Source organism: Anguilla anguilla, chromosome 9 (genome assembly GCF_013347855.1).
Source record: "Anguilla anguilla isolate fAngAng1 chromosome 9, fAngAng1.pri, whole genome shotgun sequence".
NCBI classification, from domain to species: domain Eukaryota; kingdom Metazoa; phylum Chordata; class Actinopteri; order Anguilliformes; family Anguillidae; genus Anguilla; species Anguilla anguilla.
In genome coordinates this window covers 24,364,030-24,380,092 of record NC_049209.1, presented here as the reverse complement: position 1 = coordinate 24,380,092, position 16,063 = coordinate 24,364,030, and the positions used below count along the sequence as shown (strand labels likewise).

The following is a 16,063-nucleotide window of genomic DNA, read 5'->3' as shown; positions in this document are numbered from 1 at the left end:
GGCGCTCCCACACGCTCGGGAGAAGGGGGGGGGTTGCTGCCGCTCTCTAATCTCCCGCCCGTCCCGTAGAGGCCCCCCGGGGGCGTAAGGCTTGGCTTCCCCGCTTGAACACGTTCTCCCGGGAGTCAGGGGGGACCCCTGGTGATAACCTGGGGAAGTGTCTTACTGACAGCGTGCGCATTTGTGTGTGTGTGTTTGTGTGTGTGTGTGTGTGTGTTTGTGAATGCCTGCAGCTGACTCTGTGTGAATACTGTGTGCAAACTGGTCTGTGTGCAGGTGAGCATGTGAGAAGAAGCAACTGCAAGTGTGTGTGTGTGTGTGTGTGTGTGTACATTTTTTGTGCACATGACTGTGTTTTTGTATGCGAGTGTATGCATGTGCTGTGGTGGTACACATTACTGCTGTTGGGGGATGATCAGATTCAGATCCAGGCCCATAGGGCTGGTGAATCTCTGCTGCACTACTGCCCTGCCCTCTGACCCCCGGAATTTAAAGGATAAATTTAAAAATAAGCTTTTATACATTTTTCTGAACTAGTTCCACTATGCTGATCTGTAATGATAGTCGTTTTGTCACATCTTTCTTTGTGGAGGTTTGGTCACCCTGAGAGCCACTCTTCAGTGCTCCAGGACTGGAGTTTCCTGGTTTGGAGAATTGTGTGTGTGTGTGTGTGTGTGTGTGTGTGCGAGTATGTGCACGTGCGCGTGAGTGCGTGTAGCCCATTTGTGCTTCTGATCTGAGCAGCTTTTTCCAGAACCGCTGAAGTGACACTTTCTCTCTCTCTCCCTCTCCTCTTAGGCGAAACCTCACCAAGCTGTCTCTGATCTTCAGCCACATGCTGGCCGAGATCAAGGCCATCTTTCCCGGGGGGCAGTTCCAGGGCGACACCTTCCGCATCACCAAGGCCGACGCCGCCGAGTTCTGGCGAAAGTTTTTTGGCGAGAGGTAGGTCCCGCTGAGCCGCCCTTTCAGCTCTCAGCTTGTCTGTGCGTGCATTGACTGTGTCTCATTGCATTTCTGAATATCGAATGTGTGAATATGTCACGCAGTGTTGGGCATTTTTAATTTTAATTTTGCTATTTTTGAGGGGAGTACCCTTTCTAGTTCCCGAAAGCTAGGAGAAGTTGCTATTTGTTTGAAATGTATAATAAGGCTGTTCCCCATGTGAAAAGAGAAGCCCTAATCTCTAGCACGCAGCGTCTCCGGGGCCTTTGAGATGAGCTTGACTGCGCACCGCAGGCTGCGCGCTGCGCAGGCAGTTCTCCCGTGCGGTCGCGCAGGCACAGCTGTTCCGCGGCGGGCTCTGCTTGCAGAGGAAGTGGACGCGCATCGCTGTCAGTCTTCGTTTAGGCCGTTTTCTCTCTCAGTGCAAATTACGCGAGAAGCCAACTGAAACACACCGTAAAGAACGTTCGTTGAAAAATGAGGAGAAATCAAAATGCGGTAATTACGTTTGACTATCTCTATAGTAAATATAAACCCTAAGCTGCGCGTGTTACTATGCAAAATATCCAGGCGAAATAAATTTTTAAAAATCCAGGTTTCCAGGATTAGAACAAAATGAAAAAATATGCTAAAATATACAGCCGGATGCATCAGAGGCTGATGTATTTTCACTGCCGGTGTCACTCCGACTCCGTCCTGTGTTTGCACAGACTTCTCTGCGCGTGATGTATGCAACGTCACGTCGCGCTTTTTAATGAAACGGCGCCAGTTTCAGTCAAAATGGACAATTCAGCCTCAAGCTTATGTTGCAAAATTCTTCCTTATTGTTGCAGTGTGCAATTTTTAATAGCCATTGGATGAAAAACAATGACGTAGCATTGAAATCACGTACCGCTGCATGAATTCAGACCCGTGTGCCCGAAAAACCGGAATACCGCCCAGCCCAAGCTCATACTTCAGTGTCAGGTGCTTCAGGGGATTCTGGGAGTTGTGGTCCTCCCGTGGGACCTCACGGTTTACTGTGGGACCCCTACGAACATGCTGGGCTAGGTCTTATAAAGATGAGAGAACTCTTCCATCTCGCTCCGGGAACACTGCCACGTTGACTGTCAGATGTTTCATATGAACCGGTATTCCAGCGATAGTACAGAAACAGTACAGAAACAGGCAGCTAACAGTTTCAGGTGAAAACTGACACTAGCGGGTTCCCGTAGTTCTGGTTGAAGCACAGAGGCTTTTGGGTATGCTTTGCATGCCGCTTTGGGGTTAATTTGCATGGGTGAAACTGTGCGGGAGCAGCACGATGCTAGTGTCTCAGGTGGTTTCGGCCCCACAGAGACTGTGCGGGTGGAAAGCAGGTGCAGATTTTTCGCCCCGCTCCTCTCTACCCCGCGGCCGATTTCGGCTTGCCTGTCCCGGAGTACGCGCCCACGCCTCTCCCCGGCCTGGCCCGGCCCTTCATCCTCCATCGAGATTCGCGCGGTTCTCTGTGAAGAGTTTCATCTGAAAGCTCTTTCTTCAATAGTACATTTCTTTTATTTCTGTGTGTGAAACCGCAGTACCTTGCTCTCATAGAGCTCCAGCTCTCTCTCTCTCTCTGAAGGCAGGGGACCGGGGGCGTTCTGCAGGCTCACAGACTGGCCTCTCGAGCGCTGGACTCCTTTGGATAGTGGCAAGCTTTGATCCGTCCCACGCCCCCACAGCGAGCGCGTGTAAAGACGCTAGTTACAGGGATTCTTCAAACCTTCTGCTCCTTCTGGAGAGGGAGACGGGGCAGGGGGAGGCAGAGAGAGGGAGAGAGAGAGAGGGGGACGGGGCAGGGGGAGGCAGAGAGAGGGGGACGGGGCAGGGGGAGGCAGAGAGAGGGGGACGGGGCAGGGGGAGGCAGAGAGAGGGAGACGGGGCAGGGGGGTGCGGATCCCGTTTCATAAGAGGCGCGTTATGGATTTTGGCGAAGCTCGGCTTCCCGGACGAAGAGGGGGAGGAAGTGCGGCTGTTACAGATACCCCGAGCGCGGCGCGTGTCTTTCCTCCCGCTGAAGGGCTTGCGTGAGGGCACGAGAGTCCTCAGCACTGTCCCAACCCCCCCAACACTCCCTTCAAGCTGCTGAAATGGGGGCAGGTGTACTTACGGATTTGTCTTTAATTCTCTCAGTGCATGCACTGGCCCCAACATTACCTGTGTCTGGTCAGAAATGGAATATACTCAGAATATATTGGTGAGATATTAGGATGTGTCACAATGCATGGGAAAATATACAAATTATATTGCAGCTGTCAGAGTGCAGTAATTTAAAATGCACTGCTGTGAAATATAGGGACTATAACTTGAAAAAACATATTTGCAGCATATTGCAGCTAAATGAGAGGAAAGTAAAAGCTGTCTAGGTTAGCTTGCGCTGAGTTTGCTTCCGTGGTCCCAGACTGCTGAATGTAAAAGTGTCATTGTAAAGAGATTCTAAAAGTGTCAGTGTTAAGGGATCTTGAAAGGTGACAAAGTGACACTGTGATAAAATCGTACTCTGGGATGAAGTTTGGTTGGACAGGTGAGGTGCTCCTAAGTGAACTCGCTCCAGGACTAGCCTGCTGTGCAGCGTTGTGTCCGGTGGCCTGGTGCAGGACTAGCCTGCTGTGCAGCGTTGTGTCCGGTGGCCTGGTGCAGGACTAGCCTGCAGTGCAGCGTTGTGTCCGGTGGCCTGGTGCAGGACTAGCCTGCAGTGCAGCGTTGTGTCCGGTGCCCTGGTGCAGGACTAGCCTGCTGTGCAGCGTTGTGTCCGGTGGCCTGGTGCAGGACTAGCCTGCAGTGCAGCGTTGTGTCCGGTGGCCTGGTGCAGGACTAGCCTGCAGTGCAGCGTTGTGTCCGGTGGCCTGGTGCAGGACTAGCCTGCAGTGCAGCGTTGTGTCCGGTGGCCTGGTGCAGGACTAGCCTGCAGTGCAGCGTTGTGTCCGGTGCCCTGGTGCAGGGTGACTGCTGCAGTGCAGCGTTGTGTCCGGTGGCCTGGTGCAGGACTAGCCTGCTGTGCAGCGTTGTGTCCGGTGGCCTGGTGCAGGACTAGCCTGCAGTGCAGCGTTGTGTCCGGTGGCCTGGTGCAGGACTAGCCTGCTGTGCAGCGTTGTGTCCGGTGGCCTGGTGCAGGACTAGCCTGCTGTGCAGCGTTGTGTCCGGTGGCCTGGTGCAGGACTAGCCTGCAGTGCAGCGTTGTGTCCGGTGGCCTGGTGCAGGACTAGCCTGCAGTGCAGCGTTGTGTCCGGTGGCCTGGTGCAGGGTGACTGCTGCAGTGCAGCCGGATGTTTGCCCAGGCCTCTCAGGTGGAGTGCATCGCCCAAGGGCATCTGTGCGCAGTCACGCCCGGGATTCAGCCCCGCCCACCCACCCCCCCGCCCGCCCGCCCGCCCGCCTGCCCGCCCGCGGCGGCACGGGTTCCTGTGCAGACAGCTGCGTGTGCGCTTCTGCTCAGACCCTGGAAAGCTCTCTCCGGCTCCCCTCCCGCGTGTCGGAGCGGCGGGTGTGAGGACTTGCGGGAATCAGTTTTCAGGAGAACGGCCTCCGGCGCTAAAACCTCCCTAGATCTAGCGCCCAAGGCTAAACAAACCCGGGGGCCCGGCCTGTCGGCTGTCGGGAGTGGGGGGCGGATGGAAGGTAGGAGGGCCTTCACACTGTGGGAGGGGGGCGGACGGAAGGTAGGAGGGCCTTCACACTGTGGGAGGGGGGCGGACGGAAGGTAGGAGGGCCTTCACACTGTGGGAGGGGGGCGGACGGAAGGTAGGAGGGCCTTCACACTGTGGGAGGGGGGCGGACGAAAGGTAGGAGGGCCTTCACACTGCGGGAGGGGGGTTGGGGGGAGGATTACGGCAGGACAGCGGGAGATTACCGCGGAGGGCAGAGGTCATCTGTCGCCATGGTTCCCGTGAGGGCGCACCATCCAATTGGAAAAGGGTTGTCCAGGCGACAGGAGCGTCTGGCTGTGGCGCCCCTTCCCTGCCCGGTCGGGCGCGGTCCCTCTCCCGCTGGACTCTGCTGTGTTCGCACGCGTTTCGGGCGCCGCTGAGCGGTCTCATGGGCTGCGCTCTGCGCTCACCGCTCACCGCTATGCCCTCGCCTTCTCGGGACGCCCCTTCCTCGCTCGCCGAAACAGGAAGCCAGCTGTGGAGCCTGGCCTAGCGCCTGAAGCGAACGCGATGCTAACGACTAGAGTGATGACGGACAGGCACACCCCCCCCCCCACCCCCAGTCAGGAGAGACCGGGGGTCGGACCCCATACGCCGCTGAAAAAGGACTCCGCCCGCCGCCCGTCCCGCTCGCCCGCTCCCACACGCTGGTTTGGAGAGAGAGTCGCTCTCCCCAAACGCATTCAGAACTCCTGCAGTCCTCAGGGAGGGCACGGCCGACGGTGAATGAGCCACTCCAGAAGCAGAGAGGATTCTGGGAGCTGGGTTGAATACCGGCCTATGTTTCGGTCACTCCTGTGGTGGCCTCATTGTGCCTCCGCCCCCCTCTGCATCCGTGCTGTTGCCTGGGAACACGTTCCCTCGAACCCTCTGCTGAGTGCTGAAGGAGAATGGGGCTCAAATGCATTTCCTTCCATTTCGGTGACCCCCCGTGCTGGAGGTGATTCAGAGGCCATCTTTATACTCATTCTGACGTTCACGGTGATCGACTAAAAGCAGCATTTTAACGCTTCGACTAATGGAGCACATGCTTAATTAAACTTTTTTTTCCCTTTTTTTTTGATGAGTGATTTGGTTAAAGTATAATTTATACTGTTGAATGGTTGAGGCCCCACACATCAACCTTTCTATTTTAAAACGCTCATTTAAATGCAGATCATGAACGCCAGCTAATGTAAGTGCAGTTTCCAACGGCAACAGCAAAGGCCACCAGCCAGGATGTCAGATTTTTTCCCCCCTCCTCCTCGCTTGCATGCAAAAGCAAAGATAATGGAATGAAAAGCAGGGCTAGCTTGCTTTATTAATGGAGTGCATTGTTGCAGGAACAGGACGAAAATGCTTCAAAACCCTGATGAAAGAGCCATTGTTCGTAATTTAGTCTTTTTGTTTTGTTTGCTGTCCTTGTTTTTTCCCCCGGCAGACACTCTACATTTCCGCTTGATCCAGCGTTTCCTCTGGAGCGGCTCTCGGGTGGGCGGGGACAAGGCCAGTTCAGGGGGAGGGGCGGGTCCTCAGCAGCACTAGGCCCCTCCCCCTTCCCCCTGTTTTGCTGACCTGGCCGGTTCAGCTTCCTCAGCTCGGTGTCGGTGTCAGTGTCGGAGAGGATGCTGGGACGCGGTAGTGCTAAAGAGGAGGGGGCACTGAGCCAGGAGCGAGTGAGAGGAGGAGGAGGGGAAAGAGCGAGAGAGGGAGGAAGGAAGGGAGAGAGAGGTGGGGGTGAGAGCGAGATGAAGAGGGGAGAGAGAAGGTGAGAGGGAGAGATTTATTTTTGGAGTTTCGAAATCTGTAATTAGTTGTTTGTTGCTGCTGCCTCTCACCTCGCCAGCTATGTGCCTGTGCTGTGCCAGTAGGACACCGTGAAATTAGCACTGAACTACGAGCTGTGGGAGAGAACGAGGAGGGTGGGAGGAGAGGAAGGGAGAGAGAGAAGAAACCAGACACGGAAGAATGCGAGCGACAGAGCAGTGTTTTTGTGTGAAGGCTTGCCTCCCTGTAGACATTGTGCCCATCCCACACAGGCCCCCGAGGCTCCCAGGAGCTTCAGGAAAAGATCACTCTTAATCCTGTATTCTGGGCCACCTCCAGCCTCATCCGTGTGTGCTGTTCATGATGTCACGTCCTTGACTCATGTCACTGAGGCACACTGTCATAGACTATCGTTTGAGGCCACGCCTGTTAACCTGTAAGGGTTTGGTACTTCTAATCATTTCAGCTCACGTTGTTTCCTCTTCACCTGCCATTTCTACTGTAATATCTGCCAGGCAAATGGCACCCCGAGCAGCCCTTGGTAAGAGTATCTGGAGAGTGCGTGGAAGTGCCTTCAGTTTCCCAGACGACCGTCAGTTTACCCTCAAGAGTCGGCGACTGTTCTCAAACGTGGCCCAAAGAATCCAGGTGAAGATGAAAGGGAAACGGAGACGTGCTGGGCTTTCTCAAATTCTCAAAAGCTTTAAAGCTTTCAGACCGCCCGCCCCCGCCCCCCAAATCCGGCGTCATCTTCGGCCGAACGTGCGGAGTTCTCTCCGCTTTCAGGATCCGGGAGAGCGGCAGCGAGGTTTGAAAGCCGAGCGAAGGCTGTGCAGAGCCGCGGGGTCGCGGGGTCAGGGAGAGGGATTTGCGCGCTCCTCTCCGCTTTCCTCCATCGGAACCCGGCCCCGCGCAGCCCGGAGCGGTCGTGACTACCTGCGTCAGTCACGCGGGAGTCCTAATCCCTCCGCCCGCCCGCCCGCCCGCCCGTATGAGCGCCTGACGGATGATGGAGAGGTGTCTTAGCAACGTCGCTCCTGGCTTCTCGCTGTTGGCCGGGCGACGGGTTTCTGTTTTTACGTTTCTCTTTTCTTGACCTCTGTAGTGTTAAATAGTTCCAGACAGAATCGCGTGCGTTCAATCCTCACGTAAACCTTTAAAGATGGAGACTGTTACGAAGCTATTTCAGAAATGCAAGCGGTAGTTAACGGAGAGTGACGTAAAACCAGCTCTGAAAGGGAGAGAGAGAGGCCAAGAATCACATCTTGTGCTTCTGTCAACACTAAAGCACTGAACAATCAGCTCTGGCCTTCAGACCTGTAGGCAGACACACCCGTTTGACGTGTAAACATAACCTAGGAAGTGAACTCTGCTGGAACTAGATCTTTGTTTTGGTTTAGGTTTCAACCTAGGCAGCTTGGGTCAGAAGCTCTTAAAATAGAGCCTTCGTCTGATATTACTGAGAGCAGAGCTTTTTAGTGTGCAGGAAGAAAATGCTAATTGGCTGTGTTAAAGCAGGTTCAGAATGTTTTTTTAAAAAGTTAGTGCTGCTGGTCAATTATTAGTCATGTTATCAGAATCCTCAGAATGGGGTTAGTCAGCTTTGGGTGAAGCTGCTGCTTGTTGTTGTTCTGTATCCTTTCCTGCTGCTGAAACCTCCCCCAGCCTTTTAATGAGAGCCTAAGAAAGCGTCTTCCGCGGATGGTGAATGCAGTGCGTCGTTTCGAGGGGTGTTTAAATATTTAATGCATGCTAATCATACGTATGGTTTCCACGCGTTAAAGGGATGCATTCAAAATGCAGAGGGCTGTCGATCCGCCAAGCTGCAGCCCCCCACACACACACGCACACACGCACACACACACGCACACACGCACACACGCACACACACACACACACACACACACACACACACTCACACACGCACTCACACGCACGCACGCACGCACACACACACACACACACACACACACGCACACACACACACACACACACACTCACACACGCACTCACACGCACGCACGCACGCACACACACACACCGGCTGTGGCCGAAGGCGCCGTAGCCCCGCCCTCCTGGCAGGACGCCTTCGAACAAAGGTTAACCGCGGGATCCCGGGCCCGCCGCCTCTTCCTCGCGCGCGAACACCGTCTCCTTTGTGTGCGGCGGTCGGCTCGGCGGGCTGTCCAGGGCTCCGCGCGGCGTTAAGAGCACGGTTAACGGGATGAAGCGTTAACTGGCTGAGAGCGGAGTCACACTGAGGTCTCCTTCTTCCCCTGTGGTTTGGCGGTGATAACGCACACAGGAAAGACGCGAGGCGCGCTTCTGCTGCATGTGACCTTTACAGGCTTAACCGAGGCCACCAGCATTTGCGTCAAGATTGTTTTAATGCAGAGTAAGCCCTGATGATAGAATAAATATGTTTCTGTTTTTTTTATGACTGCAGTGTGTAAAGGTTAATGTGAAAACAGAGGACTACCAGCGCCTTTGGTAGTTTAACAGCCATTTTAGAGCCCACGCATATATATATATATATATATTATATATATATACACACACATTGTGGTGGTGGTGTAATGGCGTGGGGACTGTTTTATTGGCACACATCAGCCTGCAACTGGGGATCATATGAATGCCACAGCATACCCGTGCCATTTGCATCCCTTTATGACTACAGCATGAATGTGCAGCCAGAAAAATCAGCAGGAGCTTGTGATGCTATTGCATGATTCTGGAGGCAAAAGGGGGTCCTAGCCATTACTAGATAGGTGTACCTAATAAAGTTGTTTGTGTGTGTGTGTGTGTGTGTGTGTGTGTGTGTGTGTGCATGTATGTGTGTGTGTGTGTGTGTGTGTGTGTGTGTGTGTGTATTCACACATTGCCCTCCACAGTGTTTGAAACATAATTTCTTCTTGATTGAGCTCTCTCGCTGCACAATTTTAGGCTTGTAATCAAACGATCTAGACGGCCCCCCGCCACTCAAATCAGCATTCCGCCGACCGGCACGCCTTCCAGGCTTCGCCCAGGCTTCAGAGTCAGCGAGCCATCAGGCTCAGAGAACACCTCTCATTACCGTCTGGAGCCTTTACCTTTCCTCTGCGGGGAGCACAGCGAGCTGATCTCCCTCAGGAACATGCTGTAGGGGCGCGCATTTTTTTATAACTCTATCAGCCAAGTGACTCACGGCGAAGTTGATTGGCTCATTTAAATAAAAAGGGAATGGAGCGAGAGGGGAGAGCGAGGCGTGGCGGCGGGGCGCATTTCTCCCCCTTTTCGACGCGTGCTTTCGCTTTCCGCCATTTCTCGGGTCCCCCGCGTCTCTCTGAACGCCTCCGTGTGCAGTCGCCTCGACTTCCTTTCCTGTTATCTGGAGCGTTAATCTAACCTCACCGTATCCTTCAGTTCCCACGGTTACGCTTCACCTGGCGACGGGCCATTTTTTTAAAGGTCGGCGCAAGTGCGTGAGTTTCTTTTCCCCAGAACCGCCGGTTATCCAAAGACGCGCCTCGTGGTTGCGCCGTTTGGGCGTGGCTCTGCATCTTGTCCCGGGATGACCTCATCGCCCCTCGTGAAATCGGCGTTGCCCATTTTTAGACGGGGCCATTCGATTCCCGAGAAAGCCTGTTTCCTGCAAGATTAGCGGGGCGTCTGAATGGTTTAGGCTTCGTAAATCTGTCCGCCGTGCCCATTCCCTCGCGGTCTGCTGGCTGTGGCCGGGAAGCACGAGCCAGTTTGGTGCTGCGGTGCTGAGTTGCCGCAAATGGTCGTGATACGTTTGTGTTGCAGTGGAGACCCTCCGATTCATTGGCAAAACAAAACATGGGTGTGCATAACGGATTTGCTTCCTGTGAGTTCAGTAGGCTGGCTGTGGTGTTGTGTCTTTGCGGGGTGGTTTAATTTGTGTTTTCACAAGCATGATACTCAGTAAAACATGTTAAGCGGGGGGGGGGGGGGCGGGGGTTTGGGGGTCGGTGCCATAGGACAGCGTTACCTAGAAAATGAAACCCCTTGAGTGAAGTGTACAGGGACTGCGTTTCTCTCTGTGGGAAGTGACTTTGGGGCGTCTCCGTTGCGTTCCCAGAACCATCGTCCCGTGGAAGGTGTTCCGGCAGTGCCTGCACGAGGTGCACCCCATCAGCTCGGGCCTGGAGGCCATGGCTCTGAAGTCCACCATCGACCTCACCTGCAACGACTACATCTCCGTCTTCGAGTTCGACATCTTCACCAGGCTCTTTCAGGTAACCTCCCTCGCCCTGCGGTTCCACCGCAGGCCCTGCAGACCAGCCGGCCGGCTGGCTCCTGCTTCTGTCATCGACAGGAAGTACCGCTGGGTAACGGAAATTCCAGCGCTAGGTTACAGCACAGAACATCCGTTGCCGCTGTTCTGGACTTGGCCGTGTCCCCTCATGAATATTCATAGGATGCATCGTATTGGAATGTGTGCACGTCACTGTTAGGGAGGCGGAGCTGAAGAACACGGAGCTGGGTGTGTGTGCTGGGTCTGTGTGCTGGGTCTGTGTGCTGGGTGTGTGCTGGGTCTGTGTGCTGGGTGTGTGCTGGGTGTGTGTGCTGGGTGTGTGCTGGGTCTGTGTGCTGGGTTTATGTGCTGGGTGTGTGCTGGGTCTGTGTGCTGGGTGTGTGCTGGGTCTGTGTGCTGGGTCTATGTGCTGGGTGTGTGCTGGGTCTGTGTGCTGGGTCTGTGTGCTGGGTGTGTGTGCTGGGTCTGTGTGCTGGGTATGTGTGCTGGGTGTGTGTGCTGGGTGTGTGCTGGGTCTGTGTGCTGGGTCTGTGTGCTGGGTCTGTGTGCTGGGTCTGTGTGCTGGGTGTGTGCTGGGTCTGTGTGCTGGGTCTGTGTGCTGGGTCTGTGTGCTGGGTGTGTGCTGGGTGTGTGTGCTGGGTGTGTGCTGGGTCTGTGTGCTGGGTCTGTCTCTGTTTGTCGGGGGGAGGAAACGGGCCTTGAGAAAGCGGCGTAGAGCGCGGGACGCCTGCGGTGCCAGGCTCTGTCTCAGCGAGCGGTTGCCGTGGCGCTCTCTCGTTGAGCAGTCAGCCCGCGCTGTGGGGGCACCCCCCCGTCTGCTCATGCTCAGAACAGAAAGATCACGGTTTCGGGGTGGGCGTCAAGACGTGTTTTCTTTCTCGTTCCTCGGAACAGGGCAGGTCTGGGGGTAACCTTTTTTTCCAAAGCGGGCGGGCGAGCCGTATTACTCGATTTACAGGAAACGCCTCCACACTGTTCAGAGAATACCAGACGGCTCGCTGTTTGGAGATGGAGCTGGTGTACACGCAGAGGGAAACTGAAATCAGTGCGCTCCTGATCGAGCCAGCGCTTCCCACTTGACTGCTGTACACCTAAAAGCATCGTGAGCTAACGCAACGGCAGAGCTAGCGCAGCTTTGTTAGCTAACAAAACGGCAGAGCTAGCATAGTGTCATGAGCTAACACAACGGCAGAGCTAGCGCAGGGTCATTAGCTAACACAACAGCAGAGCTAGCGCAGGGTCATTAGCTAACATAACAGCAGAGCTAGCGCAGGGTCATTAGCTAACATAACAGCAGAGCTAGCATAGTGTCATGAACTAACACAACAGCAGAGCTAGCGTAGCAGCAGTGCTAGCGCAGCATTATTAGCTAACAGAATGGCAGAGGTAACGCAGCGGCAGGCTGTCATGAGCTAACACAACGGCAGAGCTAGTGCATTGGTAGAACTAGCACAGCGGTTTGTCGTCAGTGCTAGGTCCTGTTCCAGTCCATGCCCTTAGCGCTGGCATTATTCCCTAAGGTTTCTGTGTTTCTGCCGCTGGCCATCGCGTCTAAGAATACTCCTCAGAATGCCCGCAAATGGCTTCCGCTGGATGACTCATCCCGCTCCGCTCCCTATGTGTTTGCCAACGCGGCCCTTCGTCTGCCCGCCCATGCGTGATTGTTACCTTGTGAAACAGACTGCTCCATTTGTTTGGACGACCCGTTGAAATGGCGTCCCGTGAGGAGGGTTCTCCCCTGTTGGCCATTGTTTTGGGAGGGCCATCATCCCTCATGCTGCTGGGATGTCACTTTCCGACATCGCGGTTGAGACAGCAGTTTCCTCAGTAACGTCCGTGAAGTCATGCAGGATGGGAGGAAGGGGTCTGCTTTCCCTTGGCTTCGGTGGACTATATAACACTCAGTAACCGCTGTTTCTGTGCTGTCAGTGTGAAGTACTCGGGTCTGTATTCCAATCCTCACAGGCACAGTGTTACTTTTACACTCTGAGGTGAAGCTGAGGCCTGATGAGGCCCAGTAAGCCTAACTGAAGAGGAAGGTACATGACCTTTTAGACACTCACGTTAGAGAGTGTGTGGGGGTGTCTGCACGCGTGTGTGTGTGTCTGTGCTCACGTACGTGTGTGCATGTCTCAGCGGTGTAGCCTATTTGTGTGGAGTGCAGAGGGAGAATGTTATTAATGTTAGGTGCGATAGCTTCTACAGATGGCAGGGCAGGGGTGTAGGGGCTCTGCAGATGGCATAACAACTCTCCCACTTCCTCTCCTCTCTCTCTGTCTCTCTCTCTCTCTCTCTCTCTCTCCCCCCCCCCCCCTTCCTCCCTCCCTCCCTCCCTCCCTCTCTCTCTCCCTCAGCCCTGGGGCTCCATCCTAAGGAACTGGAACTTCCTGGCCGTCACCCACCCGGGCTACATGGCCTTCCTGACCTACGACGAGGTGAAGGCCCGTCTGCAGAAGTACATCAACAAGCCTGGCAGGTGAGGGCCCGGCCGTCTGCTCTGCCTCTGAGTCACCGGCCCGCCTGCGGGAGGCCTCCCCGGCCCCGTCAGACGCCCGCGGCTCCAGCCCGCCGCGGAGGAGCGGCCGTCACCGCGGCGATGGCCCCCGCAATGATTACCCGATTAGATAGAAACGGGAGAGGCTGGCGCGCGGCGCGGCGCGGACCCCGGGGGCGCGTTTAAGGCTGGCCGTTAAACGCGGAGGTGAGATAATGGGGAGAGTGAGGAGCAGAGGGGCGCTAACCCTTTCAGGGGTCCTCTTTTCACCCAGGGGGCCTGGGGCACGGCGGCCTGAGCTCGACCCCGGTGATTGGTTGCACTCAGGGGTCAGGGTGACTAAGCCAAACAAACTAAAGCGTTGGGAGGTGGAGGGAAGGGGGTGGGGCGGTGGGGCCGTGTGTGGTCTTGGACGTCTCTTCTGAGTCGTTATCTGAAATAGCGGCGGTCTGAAGGCCAGGAGAGGCAGCTGTCACGCTCTCCCCCTCCTGTTGGGAGATTAAGCGCCAGTGTGCTCCCGTCTCCACGGTGATTCCGATACCAGCGCACGCCACAACATGACAGGCCACCGGATCTCTCTCCTCTTTTATTTCGGCTGTTTTTACTGTAATTATTGCTCTTGCGTTTCTTATCCAGGGAAAATCAAAAGGCAGTAGGCCAGAGGCGTGGAGTCTGGAACACTAATTGGAGACGCACACACACACACACACACACGCACGTACGCACACACATGCACACACACATGCGCACACACATGGGGCTCACACACATGCGCTGACACATGCACGGGCTCACACAAATGCGCACACACACGCACACGCACACAAACACGCCGACACACAAACACACAGCGACACACACACACCAGTCTCCTAGGGAGATTCCCACTGACTAGAAGGTAGAAAAGCAGCTGTTTATTAACCCGCGCTATTAGTCCTGTCTTTCTCACGCAAGGGGATCAGCTTTCTAAGCAGAAAATAACAAGATATTGCAGATACTTATTACACCACACGTTAGCCCACAGGGAGGGGGGCAGCTATTTTTAAGATCAGCCAGTCGCATTTTCGGAGGAAGCCATTAGCAAAGGGTTCCACAAGACGGTTATCTTCTGACAGACCAAATGTTCGATGGAATCAGATAAGCGTCTGCACGATAAGAGACTCTCAAGCCACTCGGTTCTGCTTTTCTCAGCTCTGGAGCCTGCGCTGTACTGCAGCACCCTTTCATGTGAGCGGGCTGTTTGCGTCCGCGTCAACAGAAACGAAATCGCCGCCGCGGGCCGTCTGAACTCGCCGTGTCGTTTTTTGAAAACGTGAACTCTGAGTGGTTTTCCGGCCTCTGGTGTTTTGCTCTTCCTGTCAGAGCCCGGTCTTCGCGGGCCCTCTCAGAACCGTCCGCGTTCGACACGTTCGTTAAGCGGCGAACCGAAACCGCACGACTAAGTGAATTCCAAACGCGGCGGGCCCTAAACTCGGCGTGAGCCGCGGCTAGCCGTGCGCCGGCAGCTCAGAGCCCGGACTAGCCGCTCGCCGGCAGCTCAGAGCCCGGACTAGCCGCGCGCCGGCAGCTCAGAGCCCGGACTAGCCGCGCGCCGACAGCTCAGAGCCCGGACTAGCCGCGCGCCGGCAGCTCAGAGCCCGGACTAGCCGCGCGCCGGCTGCTCAGAGCCCGGACTAGACGCGCGCCAGCGCGCCGACAGCTCAGAGCCCGGACTAGCCGCGCGCCGACAGCTCAGAGCCCGGACTAGCCGCGCGCCGACAGCTCAGAGCCCGGACTAGCCGCACGCCGACAGCTCAGAGCCCGGACTAGACGCGCGCCAGCGCGCCGACAGCTCAGAGCCCGGACTAGCCGCGCGCCAGCGCGCCGACAGCTCAGAGCCCGGACTAGCCGCGCGCCGACAGCTCAGAGCCCGGACTAGCCGCACGCCGACAGCTCAGAGCCCGGACTAGCCGCGCGCCGACAGCTCAGAGCCCGGACTAGCCGCGCGCCGGCTGCTCAGAGCCCGGACTAGCCGCGCGCCGGCAGCTCAGAACCCGGACTAGCCGTGCGCCGGCAGCTCAGAGCCCGGACTAGCCGCGCGCCGACAGCTCAGAGCCCGGACTAGCCGTGCGCCGGCAGCTCAGAGCCCGGACTAGCCGCGCGCCGGCAACTCAGAGCCCGGACTAGCCGCGCGCCAGCGCACCGACAGCTCAGAGCCCGGACTAGCCGCGCGCCGGCAGCTCAGAGCCCGGACTAGCCGCGCGCCAGCGCGCCGACAGCTCAGAGCCCGGACTAGCCGCGCGCCGGCAGCTCAGAGCCCGGACTAGCCGCGCGCCAGCGCGCCGACAGCTCAGAGCCCGGACTAGCCGCGCGCCGGCAGCTCAGAGCCCGGACTAGCCGCGCGCCGACAGCTCAGAGCCCGGACTAGCCGCACGCCGACAGCTCAGAGCCCGGACTAGCCGCGCGCCAGCGCGCCGACAGCTCAGAGCCCGGACTAGCCGCGCGCCGACAGCTCAGAGCCCGGACTAGCCGCACGCCGACAGCTCAGAGCCCGGACTAGCCGCGCGCCAGCGCGCCGACAGCTCAGAGCCCGGACTAGCCACGCGCCAGCGCGCCATGTGTGTTTAACCGCGTTCGGCGGGAGGTCTTGTTCGCTGCCCGGATTAAAAATAGCTTTAATATGATAAAACAATCGCCCTAACAGTCCCCGGGTTGGCAGTCAGTCCTCTGTCCGTCTGCAGCGTCCAAGCTCAGCGGCGTCGGCTGTGGAATTTTCTGGAAGCAGCCTGCAGCCTGACGCTAATGCGCAGTCTGAGCTCCCGCTGAGCAGATTCGTGTCCACTCACGCTGATGTGCAGAGAAGCAGATAGCCGCCGTTTTGATTATTTTCTGCGCATGTTTTCGGCTTTGTGACGGGGTTTTGCATTCTGGCAGCGTTCCCGTTTGAAAAGATAAAAGTAATGGCTCTCGCTG

At 56.4% G+C, this 16,063-nt stretch overlaps 1 protein-coding gene across 3 annotated transcripts in view; it reads left to right on the top strand.

Annotated features, from left to right (window-relative positions):
- Window positions 1–16,063, top strand: part of cblb (Cbl proto-oncogene B, E3 ubiquitin protein ligase) — a 75,287-nt gene that overhangs the window by 36,731 nt on the left and 22,493 nt on the right. For all 3 annotated transcript variants that reach the window (XM_035434457.1, XM_035434456.1, XM_035434455.1), the window contains exons 4-6: window positions 799–945; window positions 10,441–10,597; window positions 12,972–13,093. In XM_035434457.1, the coding sequence (XP_035290348.1) occupies window positions 799–945; window positions 10,441–10,597; window positions 12,972–13,093 (426 nt within the window). The remainder of the gene's footprint in view (window positions 1–798; window positions 946–10,440; window positions 10,598–12,971; window positions 13,094–16,063) is intronic.